Here is a 16217-nt window from a genome sequence, read left to right on the forward strand (position 1 = left end):
TCATTATATAATATGCTAACACAAAACGATGCTAATTAAAGCATAAAACATCGTTTCACAAACTGAACCCGGCGACTCCGCTATGAAACTAAATAGCCTTTACATTCCTTTTGTTTGTTTCTTTCAAAAAGAATTTCCAAGTAAATCGTGAACTACTTTAATTGACCCCTTTTTTCAAAATAATTCTATTGAAATCGTCACTGCATATATAAATAAACTATAGTTATTATTATAAAAACATTTTATGATTGAAATATGTATCTTCACATCGATATTATAACTTCAACAATGATCAATTGGTCTGACATTGATCAGTGTCAAATATAATTATTTTTTCTATTTATTCTCGTTTGTACATTATATTTGTTTTTTTTTTGGCACAATGAGATTACCGTATATTATAAATCAGAATACTTACATCGAGTATGATCCGTCGCAAATTACCAGGGAGCTTCTGGATGAGGTCGATCGCGTGCTCATCTCCGAAGACATCACGCGCACGGATGACAAGACCAAAACTCTGGTGGCACTCTGTATCCTCTGCATTGGCAACAATTTCGAGCAGTACCCGTTAATTAATGATCTGTTGTTGTGCGCTGATCGGGACAACCTTCTAGAGATTCTTCCCACAAATCTTCCGCTTTCGTTGGTTGTACCTTTAATAGAGGTAACAACGAATTTGCTATTTGAATACTCAAAATTGTGATGGTTTATGATGTCGTTGCAGGATGAAATTTATTGGAAGAGACGATTCACGGATACGTACGGAGTGATGTCGCAGCGATTGCACGAAGGTTGGACTTGGAAATGCGTGTACTTAGAGAATCACATGCAGGAGCTGGTCGAGAAGGCGCAGCCAGAGTACAACGACGAAGAAACGATGGAGGAAATCACTACACTGATCCACACCTACGTGCATCGCTTGATCATCACGCAACTGCAGTGCTGGAGGCCGCCGTTGACTCAGGAGAAGGACGAAATCCCGGAGATCTATCCCGTGGACCACATCAACATGGAGCCAATCTTCAGGCGACTCTCGTTCATCGAAGAAATCGATATATCTTTCGGCACTAAAGACGTGGGTGAATCCTTTAAATGGCAGATGTTTAAAGTCTCTTTGGACGATGCGAAACGTTTAGGAACGGCCCTCGTCAACCTGAAGAAGCTGCGAGTACTCAGCCTTCATAACAGCTCGATGGAAGATAAGCACATTCAGATTTTGACAAAGTTTTTAATTAAAATTGCATCTCTGGAGGAACTACGATTCTCGTACTGCCTTATAGGCGACAAAGGCACTCTCTGCATCGCCAAGCTGATGATGTCGCACGCAGCCCTCAGCAAAATCGTTTTAACATACAACAAGATTGGCGCCATCGGCGGCGAAGGGATCGGATACGCGCTCATGCAAGACAACTGCTGCCCCATCAAGCATCTCGATTTAAGACTGAATCCTCTAGGTCACCAAGGAATTATGGGATTGTTCCGCGCGCTTGTGCGTGTCAATCGGCTGGAGGAGCTGATAATCAGCGGATGCGGCTTCGAGGATGAAACTTCAATTCGTCTTGGTGCGGTGCTTCAGTTGCACAAGAATCTGAAGATGCTGGACGTCAGCAACAACTGGCTTTTGCCTGGCGAAAAAGTAGCAGTCCTGCGTTATTAGATTCGTTATTTGTAAATGAAATTTATATTTTTTTTTATAGAATATTCTCGAAGGAATGATGTTGAACAACACGCTGTGCTGGATGGATTTGCGCGAGACTGATATTACCGACGAGGTTCTGCACAAGATCAAAAGAAAGTTGGACCGCAATCGGCGCGGCGATTTCGAAGATCACGCTTCGGATGAAGAGGAGGAGATTATGGAAGAAGTCGAGGAGGAAACCATAGAGGAAGAGAACGTCGCGTTGGAATTAGATGAAGAGGAGGATGATGAAGAAGAGGAGGAGGAAGAGGAAGGAGTCGATCTGATCGATGCTAATTTGGAATGACAATCAATACGATGTGTCTTGGAAACCTAATTAAATAAAATTTGAATTAATTGCATTTTGGTGAAAAAAGTAAATAAATAGTTGCAATGAAGAAAATATATTGATATAATTAATAATAATAATAAAAAATAATAATGTAGACAATATATATATTATATATAATAAAATAAATCTAAACAATATCACCAAGTCGACTACATAAGTAAATTTGTTTCGTCTTGTATTTTTTTTTCTGAGCCATTATTTCTCTTTTCTCTATATAATAAGTAAAAACACGTTGATTTGCAATAATAACAATTGTAGAGAGAGAGAGAGCAACGCGCGCGCACAATTCTGCTCTCAATTCACATAAATTTGTAATAATTATATTTAAACAAAATATAAATATTGAGCAAAACTGGACTAGGTTTGCATTTCCAGGCATAGCTTCCACAATCAAGCTAATGCATGTATTCCGACACTTCGGAGTCGCTTTCTCCAATCAAAAAAACAACCGAATTGACCCGAAGAAGGAACATACGAAACAAAATTATTATAATATATATATATATATTTATAAAAAATAATAATAATAATAGTTGTATATGTTGAGTTGAGGATCATACGGAAAATGAGAATCAATTTGACTTAAGTGGAAATGTCTTAAATACTATATATAAATAAGTAGAAAACAAATGAAGTGATTTTTGTATATAAGTGTCGATATAAAAAAATACTGTATTATTGCTAAGTAAAAAAAATAAGTCTTTTACTTTTGAAGTATTCATTATATGTAATATTTTTTGTATATACATATATTTCTCTCTCTTTGTCTCTGTACGCGTTTTGTGTTGCGTACTGAATCGCTCGGATTATACAACCAATTAATTAATAATAATTTAACATGCATAGAAAAACGAAAGAATTTCGCACCAACAATTAATCGCGTCACGAAAAAAAAAGAATATATATATATGTAATAAGAGGACAAAAGAAAATGTTAAACAACAAAATCACCAACGTGATCGTTGCCTCGACCGAATCGGTTGCCATGGTAACTTAGACACCCTTCTGTGTATATAAATATATATATATGTGTATGTGTAAAAGTAAACGAAAGTTAAAAGAAAATGAAATTATTGCAATTTGATACTAACAATGATGATTAATACTTCGCTACTGAACATCGCTTGTTGGTGGTCGATCCTCGCGGAGATTTCCCAAATTGTAAAAAATTTTGAACTTCCACGTTATCACAGTCTTATATTTAATTAAGATTATTATTATTATAATCAATAATAATTAAAACAAACAAAAAAGAAGAAATACTATCTTTATCTCGCGCTTACGAAAAAAAAAAAACAATTAATAATTATGTCTATCTATTAAAAATTCGCGTAAAACATATTAATAATTAATTTCTTTCATCGATTTCGTAATATAAATAATTAAAGAGTTTTTAAAAATAAATTGTTCTACGTATCAACAAACAGGTCGCTCGGGTTTCCCATTTTATAGTTTCTCAATTTTTTTTTTTTGTAAAAATTGCATATTCCCTAAATCCGTTCGCGGTCTTCCGGAGAATCCGAGATAAAATTTAATTGCACACGTTTCAGCGACATGGGGCTTTTTGATTTCGTTAATTTTTGTTTTTTGTTTTGTTTTGATTTAGCGTTACTTGCGGGGCGAAAACTTGTAGATTTCGCCGGTGTTGTCGATGGCCAGGAACTTTGTAAAGTTCCTCGAAGCGCTGAAATGCTTCACGGATCTGTGACTCTGCAGTTTGATCAACGAGAGGAGATGGGGTGTACCGTCAACGGTTCCGATTTTTTCCCATTGGAATTCCTCGTTGTTTGTTGTATCTCCAATTAGTTGATCACTCCGACTGACGATCGAATTCGTTCTACTGCAATTGAAAATAATTGATTAATATTTCTGTAAATGCAAAAAGTGATGGATATTAAGAACAAACCTGTTGCTTAAATCCCACCACGCAATTTGATCGCTGACGCTGACCAGAATCAAATTGCAAGACTGAGAAAACTGGAGGCTCTCGATTGGCGACGCGTTTGGCTGCAAGACCAACGTTATCAGACTATTTTCCTTCAGATTCCAAACCTAGAAAATGAGATTTTAAAATAAAATGATCACTGAATAATGTTATAATTAATACTTACATAGGTTTTACCAGTTTGGCTACCAATTGCCAAGTGGTTGCCATCCTTGGAGAATTGACAGCAGCGTAATTGATCCTTCTGATTGTGCGTTTTGAAGATGCTCGCTTTTGGGAAAAGCCCGATCCGCACAACCTCGAGGACGTAAAAGAACGTGTTGCTGAGCACGCAAATCATGGTGGTGCGGTCATTCTCGCAATAGTTCGAGCAGGCTGTGGTCGTGTCGGAGTTATTGTAATCCCCGTGGCTGAATATCGAACGCATCTTCATGTTAGATAAATTCCAGCAGCAGACAGTGGTCTGTCGCTTCATCACGGCCACAACCTGCTGGTCCATGAGAAATGCTTGAATAACCACCATATTCCGCTGCGGGTCGAGCAACTCGTTGATCTTGCCATCGATGGTGTTGTATATCTTGAAATAACCAATGTCAGTAGCGCAGAGCAGGTACGACATCTGAAAGTCCAGATATTCCACAGTACCATTCATTTTAAACAGTTTTCGCTTCTTATTTTGCTTGATGTCGAACATGAAAACACTGCCAGTTTCCAATGCGTAGTACACGACATCGTCTGACCTGTGGAAAGTGATCTTAGTGATGACGTGATCCACCGAAATCTGCGTAAGAAGATTGTGTTCGCTGATGATCTGCAAGCAATTGTCCTTGGTGGCCAGAGCTACCAGAGCTATATCCATTTGAGGGTTCCAACGCGTAGCGAAGATCTCGTTCTTATGCACATCAGACTTTCTACGATTATTATCCACACCTTTGACGCTCGATTTCTTCGGGTTCACGTGCCACAACGTTAACATCTGATCCTCGAAGCCGCTCAACAGTACGACCATCTCCACCGAACTGATAGTCGCATCCAAACAAACCACTCCCATCCTCCGGTAGTTCAACGTTTCCACGAACTGCTGATTGGAACTCAGGTTGAAGATGTTGATGCGGTTCTCGATGCTGTTCATGATCAACATATTATTCACCATCGTGCTGCATTTCACTGGACTTCTCAAGAACTCCTGCTCCTGTTGAAGGTCCGCAATGTTATACGTATTGTCAGGCATAAGAGTCGCCTTCCAGGTGAGTTGTTTGTAGTAGCTGTCGTGAACGGAGATGAGACCGGCTCGATTCGTCGTTGCAAACGGATACAATCTCCTGATCTCATCGTTGGCATTGGATAATGTCCAGTCCATGACCTTCGTCTGAACGTTCACCAGGTATATGCAGTCAGCCACGCTGACGGCGACGTGCACATCGTCCATCACGAAAACAGCAGACTTGACGGCCTCGTCGAACTTCCACTCCAGATTGAGATGAGGTATCTTCAACACGCCGTTCTCGGTTCCCACTACGTACAACTCGGAAGCGTTTTTCGCGAATGCAGCAGTTATAATGCGATCCTTATCAACTGGATCGAGCTGCAGGTAGCAGTGATTGATGGTCAGCTCATCCCCGAAGAACATCTGGTAACCGTCCTGCACCCTCCGAGGGGAATTCACAAACGAATTTCCATCTGCAAAAAATGGAAGATTAATTGCTTAGCAATATCAATAACAGTCGTTATTTTACTGGGCTCGAAATTTCCGCTGTTCCTGCTAGTCGATAAATTCCAGATCTTCAAATAACCATCGGCGCAGACTGAAAGCACCTTATTCTTCTGACTGTTCAAGACTAGGATCACTATCTCCGCAGAGTGCCCTTTGAATGTCAACTGTTTATCCTTATGCGTTAATTTCCACAGCTAAAAAATATTTAGACAACTTATATATACTGATAATAATAATATTAATGTATTTTAGATAATAGAACCAACCTCGATATTTCCTTTCGTGGTGCCCACGAGAATTTCGGATGGATGACCAGCGAAGCAGGCGACTCGGAAAGAGTCATTTAATTTAAAGTCGTACGAAAAGTAGTTCGTCTTATGAAACGTTCTGAATTTGAGAAAAGTTAATCAATTGCTTAGAAATGTGCATGAGATAGTTGTACTTACTCGGTGTCAAAGTATAGTCTATTATCGGCGGCCAATCTGCTTGCCTCCTTGTAAACCCAACTATCCTTCTGCATCATCAACGCGTATTGTATGATTGAAGTCTGTTTGTGATCGTGCAAAGTTTGCCCGTACATCATCACTAAACACTGAAGGTCTTGCAAATGAATGCTTTGATCCTAAATAAAGAGAACATTTGGTAATTGTTATTGAATAAACAAATAATAAACGTTTACCTGATAGTCGAAAATTAATTCTTTGTAGGTGTCGATATCCTCGAGCACCAATGTTGGCCCTGTGGCTTTTATCTTGGCTTCCAAAAAGTAGAGATTCAAGTACACCTTGAATTCCTCGAACATCTTACCGTGCGAGAGATGGTGTCCAAAGAAATGGTAGATATAGTTGTCGTTGACCATCCGGGCGAAGTCTCCTCCAGCGGAATTCTTGTAAGCCGCGATTAGCTTCTTGTGCGTGTTCTGGATGTTATGATCCGTTTGTTGAGTCCGCAAGAAGTCCAGGTAGACGTGATGCACTCCGTAGATGTAAGTGCCGCATCGACGGGCGTACTTCGACGTGATAAAGTTCTTGGCTTCCAGATCTTCGAGTATGTCCAGCACGTTGTCGGAGGACCATAACTTCGAAAAAACGCCGGCGGGGATGTTACTCTCGCGTAAGAAGATGGCCAGATCCAGAAACTTAACGCCTGTCTGCGGATCCAGCGTCTGGTACCAAGACTTAAGCTCGGCGAAACGATGTTTGTTCCATCTAAAATAAACAACATACATCAGTCATGAAAACGCGCTTGACGAGAACAGGAAACTAACGAGTCTTTAGGGTTCATCGTGTAGAGGTTGTCCAGATAGGCTCTCGGATTAGCAAGGAAAGCGTCTTTCTTGTTCCCAACGCGTTCGGCCCAATGCTTGATCGATATCGGATCGCCCATGCAGTCGATGTAAATACCATACAGCTCGTTGTACACGTCTTCGTCGATCTCCTCGATGTTCAAGGACTTTTTGAAGATCTCCAGGCTCTCCGACAGAGTAAATCCATCGTCAACAAGGATGTATTGCACGCTGCCGCCTTGCCACTGAATCTTCTCGCGCGACGTGATCAGCATTTTGCAGCCCACATCGAAATACCGGATCACCTTCGCGTCGTACACATCGTCGAGTATTAGTAAGGTTTTCCGATAGGACTCGATCCTAAGCAGTGCTAGTAGATTGTTTTGCATTATGTCCAACGACTGAGGCATCTCTGTTAGCATTCGGATCATTTCCCCAGTTGTGTTTATTAATATTTTGTCATACAAACTGCAACCACAACATAAAGCACACAAAAAAAAATGGAATGTAAATATTAATTAACGTTACAATTGTTACAGCTGGTCAGTATGCACTTGTGCATCCAAATCCATTTACGAAAAACAATACCCAACAAATATATGTGCGCTACGAATTAGATTGAGAAATACACAAACACACACACACATATTTAATATATTAAATGGGAGGTATAAAATTGCTCAATTACTTACGTGTACATCAGATTCAAAATCTTGTCGGTATCGTCTCCAGTAATCTTTCCCACTTTGATCCAGTGCACGTTATTACCGAACTCCTCCAGCATAAACTGTCTATCCCGGACGGAAGAGGCAGCCAGGACGGACTTCCCATATCCGATCATCCCATGGACAATCACCTTATTGCGATCGCTGACCATATTCTTCAGCGCCGTTTTGAGCTTATTTAACTGCAACAAAAGCAAATAAATGATTACATAACTGACCTACAAAACCCACAACAGCTACAGGATAAATAGCTGGATTAAATCATTACAATTCAAACATGCACAAACGTGGTATAAAGCAAACAAGGTGACTAATTCAAACTACTTATCATTTAAATTGCTATTAGTTAAAATAATACAATTTAAATAGATAATATGGACAAAAAACGAAGCAGGACATTTCCGTTAATTAATTGCATTTAGCCCATTTCTTTTTTTTTTCCTTGTGCCATTTTGTGTATTAATTAATTATTTATTTTCGTATTGTTCGGAATGACTGTGTGCGAGACAAAAGCGAGTCGTTGCATTGTACGTTATTGGTTCATCGGAGACGTAACGCAACAGACTTAAGCCATATGACTCAGGTAAAAGAAAGAGAAAGGTGAGTCATGTGGAGAGGAGAAAGATGAAGAATCCCGCGCGTTCCTTCTTCGAACCATTTAACTTGGTGGAGGAGCAGTTGAAACGCAGTAGAACTCAATCCCATTTCCAATTAAAACTCGTGTAACGTAAACAGTTCGGAGGCAATAAATAATAAATACATGCTGTACACAAATAAAACAATTAATAAAAATGAACGTGTAAACAGTCTATAAAGGAGGCGCAAAACAAAACGTTTGACGAGACAGCGCGCGACTGACAAATAGATATTTCCAGAATAATTACGAATGTTTTCATAAAATTCAAATATAAAAAAAATAAGAATTCCCATTTCGTTTGCAAAAATCCTCGTATTATTCTGCTGAATTCCCAAATTATATGAACATATCATAGCTATTTATCAACATACTTAAATCCTCGCGTTTTGCTATTTCAAGTTCACTGGACATTTCATATATAGAATTAATTACATAATATACACATTACTGCTTATAAATACAATGGAAATTATTAAGAGATTGCTCACCAAAATGCAGATTATACTAAATCATTCAAAACAATAAGAAAAAAACATGTAATTAAAGTCTAGCCGTGTGACGAAACGCACGACAAATATGGATTTCCAAATGATTTAGGAATCCCTTGTTTTCATCATCATTGAATTAATTTGAATACAACAGAGATCGTTCATCAAAACATGTATAATATTTTTAAAAACAATTATCCTTTATTGTTTTGTAATTAAACAAAATCCAGGAAATTTGTCTGATGATAGCTTATCAACAGTTTTGTATTAATAATAATGTGCTAGAACTAATGACCTTCAAATTACAAAATCTAAAATATATATATATATATTTATATACATACCTTTTGCATCCATTTCTGTTATTGTTATTTTTCAAGCGTTAATAAAGAAAATAAGATTAATTATTCACATTAGTAATAAAAGCATCTCAAATGTGTCTCTCAAATTCATATGCTTATTGTGTGTTTTAAATTTTATATATTTTAATTATAATTAGAGTATATTAAAGAAAAAGTATAAGAATTTATAGAAAATTAATGTTTTGATTAAAGTAATTAAGATATTTCTGAATGAAAGTACATATTGATTTGCTTTATGAAAGAGAAAAAGTAATGAAAAATACTTACAAGATTTGTTCTTGGCACATAGTGGTTTGGCAGTGAAATGATTTTACCCCTGAGGATGGCATCATCATAGTCTGTGTTAATTTTATAGTCTGTGAAGTCATCGAAGCACCCATGTTGCTGGCAGATCATTTGAAAAATTTCATAGCCTTTCTCTGCACCGAGCAATTTAGATTTGATGTCCTGGAACATTGACTGCCGTGGCTTCTGGAAAACATCAATGAAAAGTTTGAAATTCCATCGAAATGCAGACAAACAAAATCAACATTTCATACCTTCTGCCTAAAGTATGCTTCATATTCATTCAGCTCCAGGATTTTCTTGCAGAAGAGGACATCAAGGACAGAATTGAAGTCCAGACCAGAGATCTCCTCCAGATTCTTATAGTTCTCCAAGAAAATTTTCTTCTGTAGGTTATACATTATTGCTGGCTGTGGTCATTTGCCTGGGGTTATGTCGTCGCTATTCCATCGAGTGTGCTCTTCGCGCTGACCGTTTCGTCTTTGCAACATTTATCATCAAACTTCGCTCACAAAGGAAACTGGGCTTTCAAGATGCGGAAAATGATTTGTTGTGTTTGTGAGGGGGGAAGTCAGGTGTGGGCCGGATTGTTTGAAAGGTGAATTCGGAGGACGAAGGTGTTAGTTCAAAACAAGAAGTGGGGTCAAAAAATAAATAATAAACACTAGAAACACATGAAATGACTACTACAAGGATGAGCTACACCTATTCTACTGCGCTTGTTGGTATGGAAACTTGTATATAGTTTGAGTAGCGGTTCTGCACTATACGCGGCGCTGATGGTCGTCTTTTCATTGGTTCGCAAGGTTCTTTTCAGTGGCGTAACCAATGAACGCAAGAGGGTGGATCTTCCTTTATCTAAAGAATTATATTAATTATATCTGAAATGTTATTATATAATGTTAAAATTATCTGTATTTATAACACTTATTAGGAAACGTTATTAATAGATCAAGTATTTGGGAAATCGGAACTCTCTGTGAGTGAAGAACTTACGCCACTGCTGTTACCTCTTAGATGTTATTTTAACAGGTGACTCATTATAAGATTGAAAATAAATATAATGCTACTGAACTGGAAGATAAATAAATAATAAATACAGCTGAAGCAATTCAATCTTCATTATGAACAGAAATAATTACGTATATACATTTAATTTTGCTGCAAGATAAAACTGCATTGCATGTCAAATACAGGTGATTTCAAGTCAAGACTTGCTCGTCGAAGATCTTCACCTTAACAGCACTTAACAGCGACAACTATTACAGTAGACACGTTAAAGAAAATTGATAATACATATGAAATAATAAACTTCTTTCGAATTACAGTAATTTGAAAATTGTTGAAACCAAAAGCATTAATTAATCGATAATTATTATATATCCAACATACATATGTATCTCTAGAATCAATTATATCTATTTTAATAATTGAATTGAAGAATAAACAGCAAATCCAATAAAGACCTTTGAATTTAACTTGTAAGGTAATGTCAGAGTGACAGTAGCTGTCAAAATGACAGAAGCTGTCAGAGTGACAGTTGTTGTTGTCACAATGACCGTTCTTTCACATACATATTTAAGTTGCTACAATTTATTTAATTTTCAATTAAATTAAAAAATACGTTCAATATAATCATTTATATTTAACTTAATTAGATAAAATAGTCAGTATAATAATAATTCTGAATCAAAACGAGAGAAATGCAATGTTCCAAGAAAAGTTAGGTAGAAATAGGGCTGAAAGATTATATATATATATCAATAAATAAATTAATATAAATATCTATATTTAAAAATAAAAGAAAAGTTAGCCAAACCAGGAAATAGCAATAGGAAACAATGGAGCACCTTCTGCATTCAGAAAACTGCATAATTAAGAACAAATCTAATAAAGTTTTAAAATAAATTGTAGCAGTGCCACACACATATACATAGTAACCCCTATGGTCAGCAACCAAACATACACACCAAGTGTATATCTGGTTGTCTGATAAATTGTGGGCAGAAAATGCGAAAATTTCCAAAATCTGAATAACGTAACATTTTCTATATTTCTAGGTGCATAACCCTCTTCCCCTACCCAATTTTGCAATAAAAATGCTCATACATAAGGCAACAAAGGATCTGCATGTGCTGTTGGGTCATCATTACCTTGTGCCTTTGTTTAAAATTAAAATTCATCTTATTAATTTTCTCGTATTTTCATAGTAGAATCATGTAGAAGGCAATGGTAGATTCATGGGTGTATCTGAATCCTCCTGAAGAATGAAATACTTTTAGTATGTTTCTTGAGTTTTGATCAAAATTTATTTATTTTATTTTCCAGCATTTTCACTTAGAAATGTTATACTGTCTCTAAGAATCATGTAGGAGACAACAAGTTGATGGGTGTTGCTGAGTCCTCCTGAAAGAAGAAATACTTTTACTTTCTTTCTGGGAATCTGATTCAAATATATATTTTTGATTTTCTGCTATTTTCACTTCATCTGGCACTTACAAATGTTATAATTTAAATTTCCTATTTTGCAGTACTTTTGCTGCATCTGGCACTCATAAATGTTATTGAGTCTCCTAGAAATAGGGGGATGTACAATACTAAAATTATTGTTAGTTAGTTATCCATGTCCTTAAAGAAGTAAAGTAGTTAAGATTTTGCTAACTGTACCTGCTAGTAAACAATAGATTCCGCTTTCAACTATTCGGAAGTCAACTATACATGCCTCTAGCTGCTATCAGATCCACCTAAAATTTTAACACATTTACCAATTGATTGTTGACAAGTTGACTGTTTACCTCATAACTATTAATGATTTATGCAAATACTTATATGAAGACATTGCTTTTGTTTGTTGTATACTTGATAAAATAATTTATATAATTGTCCATAATCTCTGATTGTATCTATTCTAAACACAAACAATTTTAGTAATTGTTGTTAACATGTTGTACTGGTTTTTACTTGAAGTGAAATGTATAGTTCGTATAAAAGTTTCACAAATATAGAAATAGAAGGACACAGCAATAGAGCACATGCTTCATTAAGTTTGCATTTATAGAACATTTCAAATTAAAGAGCGAATCCAGTAAAGACTTGTAACACTAGCTGTCACACTGACAGTAGCTGTCAGAATGACAGTTCGTTCACTCACACAAACGTAAGTGGCTGTAGCATTAGAACTACCGTTGAGTTAGAACTACCGTTGCGTTAGAACTACCGTTGCTAGGAGCCCAGACACCTCCTCGCTACTCCTGGTCTCCTGGTGCAAATCGAAATTTTATGTCATTTTCGAGTTTCAAGAGGGGGAGGGACTTGCGTTTCGATTCGCGAAAACCGCGGACACATTAAATCTTAATAACTTTCTTATTAACTGATCAATGTTAATCTATTATATATCAAACGAAAGAGAAAGAATCATTCCTTGTTCCTATAAATCACATTATCAAATAAATATGCAAATAACAATTTAAAAAGAGATATTTCCAATTTGTTGCAATACCTTCACTTTTTTTGAATTAATTGAGAGTTACTCGTGTTAATTAGTTTATCAACTATGCAATTTAAATGACAAAAGTATGACCAATCCAATAAGCCTATTGGCAGATTCGTGCCTTATGCCAGTTACGAGCTATCAAATAGTCAAAGTTGAAAGTACACTTTTATCACGTTTAATTTAATTTAGTTTATGATAATTACATAATAGAATATAAACAGGAAACTACCACATTTCGAATGGGTGTGCTACAAAAATCTAGCATCTAGATTTTGAAAAGTTCTGACTTGCGTTGCTTAATAACTTTCTTATTAATTGTCTAAAATTAATGGTTTTAGTAACAAACGAAAGCTAAAGAATAATTATTTAGAATTAGAAATATTATATTATGAGAATTACTATTTATTTATAGATTTTATCGATTTGTTGCAATATCTTCACGTTAACAACAATTGCATACTCGTTGCATTCCCTAAATATCCAACTTTAACACGCGTCTTTAGGATCAATTCTATCTATTACTATTTTTTGATCAATCGTGTACCAATTTTAAGATTTAAGTCCCCCCTTGATTTAAGAGACACCTGCGCCTTTGAGAAAATCCGCCAGTCACTAGTTGTAAAACATTTTGATGGACTTTGAAAAGAGCAACGAGGATCAAGCATCATGCATTGTGAATTTTTCGATTTTATTTTAAACTCGAAAGCGAAGGCAATTATCGAGGCTCGAAGCACTAATTGCCGTTTTATGCTGCTTTTTCAATGAATCCTAACGGATCACACAATCGATTTAAATATTATAAAAGGCATTTTATCGATAAATACGCACCAGAACAAAAATATTATCGTGAAACAAAAGCTATCAGCAGCGGTTATTTATGGATTTGTTATTCAGTAGTTTATAAATAATCATTAAACGTTTCTTGAGAATGCGATCATTTTACGTCAGGATAAAACGCAATTGAATTGATTGATAATTTATAAAAATGTTATGTTAATTGAATATTTCTTATAATATTCGGTTTTATGTAGAAATTTTTCGAGTTATTTCGTCCCTAAGAACAACCCTGTTCTTCTGCGTATCCTCCTATCGATTCCCGGAATAAGTTCGAAAGCCGAGTAAAACACACACGTACATAACTTAAATATTTATCTTCTGTCCCTTGAGGGGAGGATAAACCGAAGCAAGAAAGTCGAAGTGGAATAATAAATAAAAGCGTGCGGAGGGGGACGAAACGCGCCGATTTTTCTATTTTTCCTTTCTCTATTTTTTTTTCCACCTTCTTCTTTCTCTCCCATTGCATTCGGGTTGAATGTGAAAACCCGAAGTTTTGGCGGGTCGTAAAACTATCGGTCCACGTCCAGGAATAGCTTTTTGGATACCCGAGTGCATTTTGCGCGTGTACATTCGCATTTTCCGCGCAACGAAAATGTATTTCATAAATTTCGCCTTGGGCCGACGAGCGCAAAACCTTGACCCGATTTCCAACACGTAACACTTTTCACGGCCCCCTCGACTTTCCCAATGGAAAACCTGCTCCCTCGAGTGGAGTAGGCGCAGAAAATTCTCGCAATTCACACAAAAGCCAAAGTTTATTAATTAATTGACGATGAAGGGAGAAAAGCTAAAGAATAAAAATGTATAAAATTAAACTTAAAATGTGAGGTTTGCGACGCAAGAAATATATCGTTATTTCATTATATACTCGTTTATTTCTATACTAATAAATCAATGGGTTCTTTTCAATTATCATTGAGTTTTATTCATATAATACAAGCTTCTTCTTTGTTTGTTTTTTTTTATAATCTTTATTCTTTGTTGATACTTAAATACTATAATACATAAATTAATTCAAATTAATTACATTGGTCAAAAAGATGTTGATTTCCGGTAAGGTTCGTCGGTGAAGAGGAGATTGAGAGAGAGAGAGAGGAAATAAAATTGTCTATCTACTATTTTACCCTTAACATTTTATTCATTCATCTCGATCAACTTGATGCTTTCTCTCGAAGAAAATAATATTAATAAGAATGACATATGTATATTTATATATATTTATATAATCACATCTACGTAATGAACTTGGACTCATCTGCGATGATATCTTAATAATAATCATATTTTTTTTATTCAGGGAATTGAAGGGTTTTCTGAAAGGGTAAGAAGGATCTATTTCGGGGAAGGACGTAATGCAAGCTCCGAGACTTTGGGTGCATAAAAGGATTCGGTTTCGCCAAATCCTTTGAGGTTTCAATTCAATTTCAATTCCTTCCATCCTCGACTCTAGTTAGAATAATTTCTCCTCCGCTTCTATCCGTGTACGAGTGTGTCTCTGTCTGTCTCTGTAGTATATATATATGTATGTTTGATTTCCCGTGCGCATTTCTTCTTTCATTTCAGCAAAATCCCCTTCACGAAAAAAACGCATCCTATTTCAATTTACTCGCACATGCCTCTTTCCAAATCTCGCTTTAATAAAGAACACTCATTCATTCATTTATTATTTTTTTTACACATTTCTGAGATTATAAATTCAAACATAACCATATGCGATCCGTCATAAGTAATCATGAATACGTGATTTTAGAAAGCGGCATCAGAAATCGATGGAGCCTTGAACAAACGTCAACAAATTGAAATATTCAAAACCCAAACGTAGTAGAATTATTAATTTAAGATTTTTCATTAAATTTAATTAAACGAATGCAATTGTTTCGAATCTAATACGTAATGCATGTGTAGATTTTATAAATTTCATTTATAATTATTTGTGTTAAATAAATGTGTTTTTGAAGTGTGTAAATTGAGTTTTCTCTTTTGAGTTGATCTTGGAATGGGATTTATGCGAGCGAGTTAAAAAAGTTAGAATGGATGAAGAAGAGATTGCGAGGAGCTGAGCGCCGGAAAATGCGCTCCTTTGAGAGTGGTAATTAATGTAATTTTAAAAGGAAGTTTTCGGAAGAAATGCGCAAATCCCGGGGAAAAGTCCTGGTTAAATTGGGTCGCGCGTTCTGTGCGTGCCTAAAATTATTATAGTAATAATAATAATAATAATGTATTTTTTGATTGCGCTCAATCTCTGCGATGATTGCGTAATCAAAAGGGATATGTGATTCTCTCTCTGGTTTTGCTGATGAGAGGGCTTGTGTTGGTGTGTTTTACTTTTAGAGATCGAGCGAGTCCTAGTGGTTATGTTGTTATTTCAGTCCCTCGGTTGGGGCTGGAATTTAGAATTGGGTAATGCCTCGCA

At 36.2% G+C, this 16217-nt stretch overlaps 2 protein-coding genes and 1 long non-coding RNA gene across 8 annotated transcripts; 1 reads left to right on the forward strand and 2 right to left on the reverse strand.

Annotated features, from left to right (window-relative positions):
- Positions 1–382: 382 nt before the first annotated feature.
- On the forward strand, positions 383–1988 carry LOC108557844 (T-complex-associated testis-expressed protein 1-like). Its single transcript, XM_017914529.1, has 3 exons — positions 383–667; positions 728–1639; positions 1701–1988. Exons 1-3 carry the CDS (start codon positions 383–385, stop codon positions 1986–1988), a joined length of 1485 nt encoding a protein of 494 aa, XP_017770018.1.
- Positions 1989–3393: 1405 nt separating this feature from the next.
- LOC108557857 (apoptotic protease-activating factor 1-like) lies at positions 3394–10291 on the reverse strand. Of its 5 annotated transcripts, none has more exons than XM_017914542.1 (12): positions 9729–10291; positions 9457–9657; positions 9172–9186; positions 7670–7884; positions 6960–7445; positions 6372–6900; positions 6139–6314; positions 5959–6079; positions 5715–5886; positions 4145–5658; positions 3940–4085; positions 3394–3873 (listed from the first exon to the last, which is right to left on the reverse strand). In XM_017914542.1, exons 1-12 carry the CDS (start codon positions 9873–9875, stop codon positions 3642–3644), a joined length of 3954 nt encoding a protein of 1317 aa, XP_017770031.1. In that variant the 5' UTR covers positions 9876–10291; the 3' UTR covers positions 3394–3641. The 5 variants fall into 5 exon arrangements, with proteins under 5 accessions (XP_017770031.1, XP_017770030.1, XP_017770032.1 ...); XM_017914541.1 differs by having other exon boundaries at positions 9457–9660; positions 9729–10290; XM_017914543.1 differs by lacking the exon at positions 9172–9186 and having other exon boundaries at positions 9457–9660; positions 9729–10290.
- A 1288-nt stretch (positions 10292–11579) lies between these two features.
- LOC108557849 lies at positions 11580–12586 on the reverse strand. 2 transcript variants are annotated; one of them, XR_001890877.1, is made up of 4 exons: positions 12270–12586; positions 12142–12218; positions 11974–12071; positions 11580–11880 (listed from the first exon to the last, which is right to left on the reverse strand). It is a non-coding gene; the product is annotated as an uncharacterized LOC108557849 (long non-coding RNA). The 2 variants fall into 2 exon arrangements; XR_001890876.1 differs by lacking the exon at positions 12270–12586 and having other exon boundaries at positions 12142–12253.
- Positions 12587–16217: the final 3631 nt, after the last annotated feature.

This window comes from Nicrophorus vespilloides, unplaced genomic scaffold (assembly GCF_001412225.1).
Source record: "Nicrophorus vespilloides isolate i.1.1-1 unplaced genomic scaffold, Nicve_v1.0, whole genome shotgun sequence".
Classification (NCBI taxonomy): Eukaryota; Metazoa; Arthropoda; class Insecta; order Coleoptera; family Silphidae; genus Nicrophorus; species Nicrophorus vespilloides.

Bases quoted from the DNA above. Each gene is read 5' to 3' on its own strand.
- LOC108557844 (XM_017914529.1), top strand. From the start codon at position 383: ATGAGATTACCGTATATTATAAATCAGAATACTTACATCGAGTATGAT. The intron at 668-727 runs GTAACAACGAAT...ATGTCGTTGCAG, and splicing joins TGGTTGTACCTTTAATAGAG to GATGAAATTTATTGGAAGAG. The intron at 1,640-1,700 runs GTAGCAGTCCTG...TTTTTTTTATAG, and splicing joins GGCTTTTGCCTGGCGAAAAA to AATATTCTCGAAGGAATGAT.
- LOC108557857 (XM_017914541.1), bottom strand. From the start codon at position 9,875: ATGTATAACCTACAGAAGAAAATTTTCTTGGAGAACTATAAGAATCTG. The intron at 9,661-9,728 runs GTATGAAATGTT...GATGTTTTCCAG, and splicing joins AAGCATACTTTAGGCAGAAG to AAGCCACGGCAGTCAATGTT. The intron at 6,315-6,371 runs GTAAACGTTTAT...CTCTTTATTTAG, and splicing joins AATTAATTTTCGACTATCAG to GATCAAAGCATTCATTTGCA.